General features: G+C 45.1%; 1 protein-coding gene across 1 annotated transcript; it reads right to left on the reverse strand.

Annotated features, from left to right (window-relative positions):
• Positions 1-564: 564 nt before the first annotated feature.
• On the reverse strand, positions 565-2191 carry pou4f3 (POU class 4 homeobox 3). The gene is made up of 2 exons (XM_016275018.1): positions 2096-2191; positions 565-1811 (listed from the first exon to the last, which is right to left on the reverse strand). Exons 1-2 carry the CDS (start codon positions 2189-2191, stop codon positions 912-914), a joined length of 996 nt encoding a protein of 331 aa, XP_016130504.1. The 3' UTR covers positions 565-911.
• Positions 2192-3041: the final 850 nt, after the last annotated feature.

Raw genomic sequence — 3041 nt, forward strand, 5'->3', positions numbered from 1 at the left:
AATAGGCCTATATGTGATTTCCACCATGATTGCATTCACATCTGACAAGACATTCAAACAATTATTACAAACGCTATAGTACACATATTTCAAATGACATTCCATGTGATGGTATGCTATAAGGTAGACCTTGTGCGCAAATTGTATAATATAAATTTGTAAATACCAAAAACACACGTACACACTTCAAAATATAATTTCACGTGTGATAATACTGAAACAAAGTTTTAGTAGCAGTTAATCTCTTTGGGAAAAAAATATTCAAAGTTTTATTATTTCAAATGAAAGCTTGTTTTAAGGATTCAAAAGTAATATAGTGCTAAATTAATATCCGTTTTACATTACGATGTCCATGTCACACAGTGCATGTTCCTGTAATTATTTTATAACCATAACAATGCGTAATCACGATCAGCTAAAATAATAACACATTAAGTGCTACACGTTTTTCAGTAGTGTTACTTTCTCGTACAAATACAAAATACCATGAACACTGTAATGTAAACTGTGATGAATCAATATCATTTCAAGTTTGTTTAAAATTGTAAGTTACAGTGTGCGAATTATTCGGCCTTCTGTGAGTTGAGAAAATTCTGTCAGTAATTTTCAGGACGTATAATCGTTTGAAGTTTGTTCGATCTCGCGCAAACCAAAATTCATTTTTGCGCCACTACCAGTCAAACGTTTCGGGTTTTTAAATGTGCAAATGCATATATTTTTAAGACACTTTGACTTCTTTATGAGGGAGGTCAAGTCTTTATCAGGGGTTACTGCCCCCCTGGAATAATTCGCACACTGGTTCCATCAATTGGAGGCGATATGAAATGTACTTGGAGTCTTTATAGGCTGATTAAAAGAAAATATTTAGATCCCTGTGGTGTTCCTAAAATGTCTACTTTGCTCTAACAGCACTAGTGCACTGCTGAATATTTCATCCTTTTCTGTTTTTGCCGTTGATTACAGAACCAAACCCGAACCACGTTCTTCTTTAGATCCAACTTCTCCGCGATAGCCGCGATTTTCTCCGACGACGGTCGCGGTTGGATGGCGAAATACGCCTCGAGCGATCGCTTCTCCGGAGCCGCGATGGACGTGCGCTTTCGTTTCCTCTCATTCCCGTTAAAAAGCTCTGGTTTGCCGTTCTTCTCCCGGTAAGCCGCTTCAGCCTCCTCCAGCCAGGCTTGGAGGACGGGTTTGAGAGCGATCATGTTGTTGTGGGACAGGGTTAGGGACTCGAACCTGCAGATGGTGCTTTGGCTCAGCGAGCCGACCCCCGGGATCTTCAGGTTGGCCAGGGCAGAGCCCACATCCGCCTGGGTCACTCCGAGCTTTATCCTCCGCTGCTTGAACCTCTCCGCGAACGCCTCCAGCTCTCTGGGATCGGACTCCACGTCGTTGACGCACGCCATCCCGTTGTGGACCGACAGGGTGTGCGGGTGGCCCATGGCCATGGCTTGGTGTAAGTGACTCATTTGCAGGTGGTGCTGGTGGGCTTGAGTGGTCATCACCGACGGATCCGGCGGCGCACCCATGCCGCTGACCGATAAACTCGAGGAAATGTGGTCGAGCAGATCCCCCTCCAGGGTCTGGTGGCCGAGGTGGTGGTGATGGTGCGAGGGCAGGTTGGAGGAAGGGTGGGATATGGGCACTGTGGACGAAGAGGAGGTGCAGGGCACGCTGCTCATGGTATGGTAGGTGACGTCCGTCTTGAAAGGGTGACTCTTGCCGTGAGACACGATGTCAGCCGCCACCAGAGCTTCAGCGCGGGCCAGCAGACTCTCATCAAAGCCGCTGAATATATTGCCCTGGAGCTGCAAGTAAGAGCGCGCATATGGAAGTCAGTGGGGAATTGTGTCAACTCCGGATTAAAGAACATTCCCAAGCACCCTCCTCAAAGCACAGGTCATAAAAATTAATATGAAAGCAGTAGCTTTGCTTGGAAGGGTATGTGGGGGAGAGAAAGAGAGAGAGAGCGTGAGCTCAGAGGAAAGAAAGGAGAGGCTGTGGAGGGAGGGAGGGATGGATGCTGGAGCTACTCAAAACACCTCAAAGTGACAGAACGAAGACAATACGAGGAGTTTAGCGTGAGACGTACCTGCGGGGCAGGTAGGCACACCCGCCGCATGCCCTCGGAGCTCGGGTGCAGCGCAGGGTGCATGGAGAAGTGCTGCTTGCCGTTCATGGCCATCATCTTCGTTGCGCACCTTGCAGGTGAGTGGACCTGACATGGAGGCGACGCGGCGCTCTGTCTCGACGCTCCTCGTGTGTGCTGTTTCCATTGGCAGCGCCTCCCGGACTCCCCCCCGCCCTCGCGCCCTCGCCTGCTCCTGTCTTCAACTTAGTGGTCTGACGCGCAAACATAGGCTACTGTACCACATGAAAAATGGTAGCCACTATTTCAATACTTTACTCTTCATCAGCAAAGGGATTATTTTAAATGGGTAAAAAAAATATGCCGGTTATTTTACGGGCATTTCCGTTAACCCTAAAACACAACGCAATGAAGTGCAGAATTCTAAAACACCTGGAAAAAACAAATACGGAAAAATCCTTCATATCAGTATACACTCTAAAAAATGCTGGGTCGTTTCAACCCAACTTTGGGTCAACTATGGACTAATCCAACCTCTGGGTTAAAAATGGCATGTAAAAATTTAACCCAACTGTTGGGTTAGTCCATATTTGACCCAATGTTGGGTTGAAACGACCCAGCATTTTTTAGAGTGTATTTATACAGTATATTTTGCGAGTGTGTGTGATATATATATATATATATATATATCACACACAATCGCAAAATGTACTGTATTAATACACTCTAAAAAATGCTGGGTTATTTCAACCCAACTTTGGGTCAAATATGGACTAACCCAACAGTTGGGTTAAATTTTTACATGCCATTTTTAACCCAGAGGTTGGATTAGTCCATAGTTGACCCAAAGTTGGGTTGAAACGACCCAGCATTTTTTAGAGTGTATTTATACAGTATATTTTGCGAGTGTGTGTGATATATATATATATATATATATATCACACACAAT

This window comes from Sinocyclocheilus grahami, unplaced genomic scaffold (genome assembly GCF_001515645.1).
Source record: "Sinocyclocheilus grahami isolate Dianchi unplaced genomic scaffold, SAMN03320097.WGS_v1.1 scaffold91.1, whole genome shotgun sequence".
Classification (NCBI taxonomy): domain Eukaryota; kingdom Metazoa; phylum Chordata; class Actinopteri; order Cypriniformes; family Cyprinidae; genus Sinocyclocheilus; species Sinocyclocheilus grahami.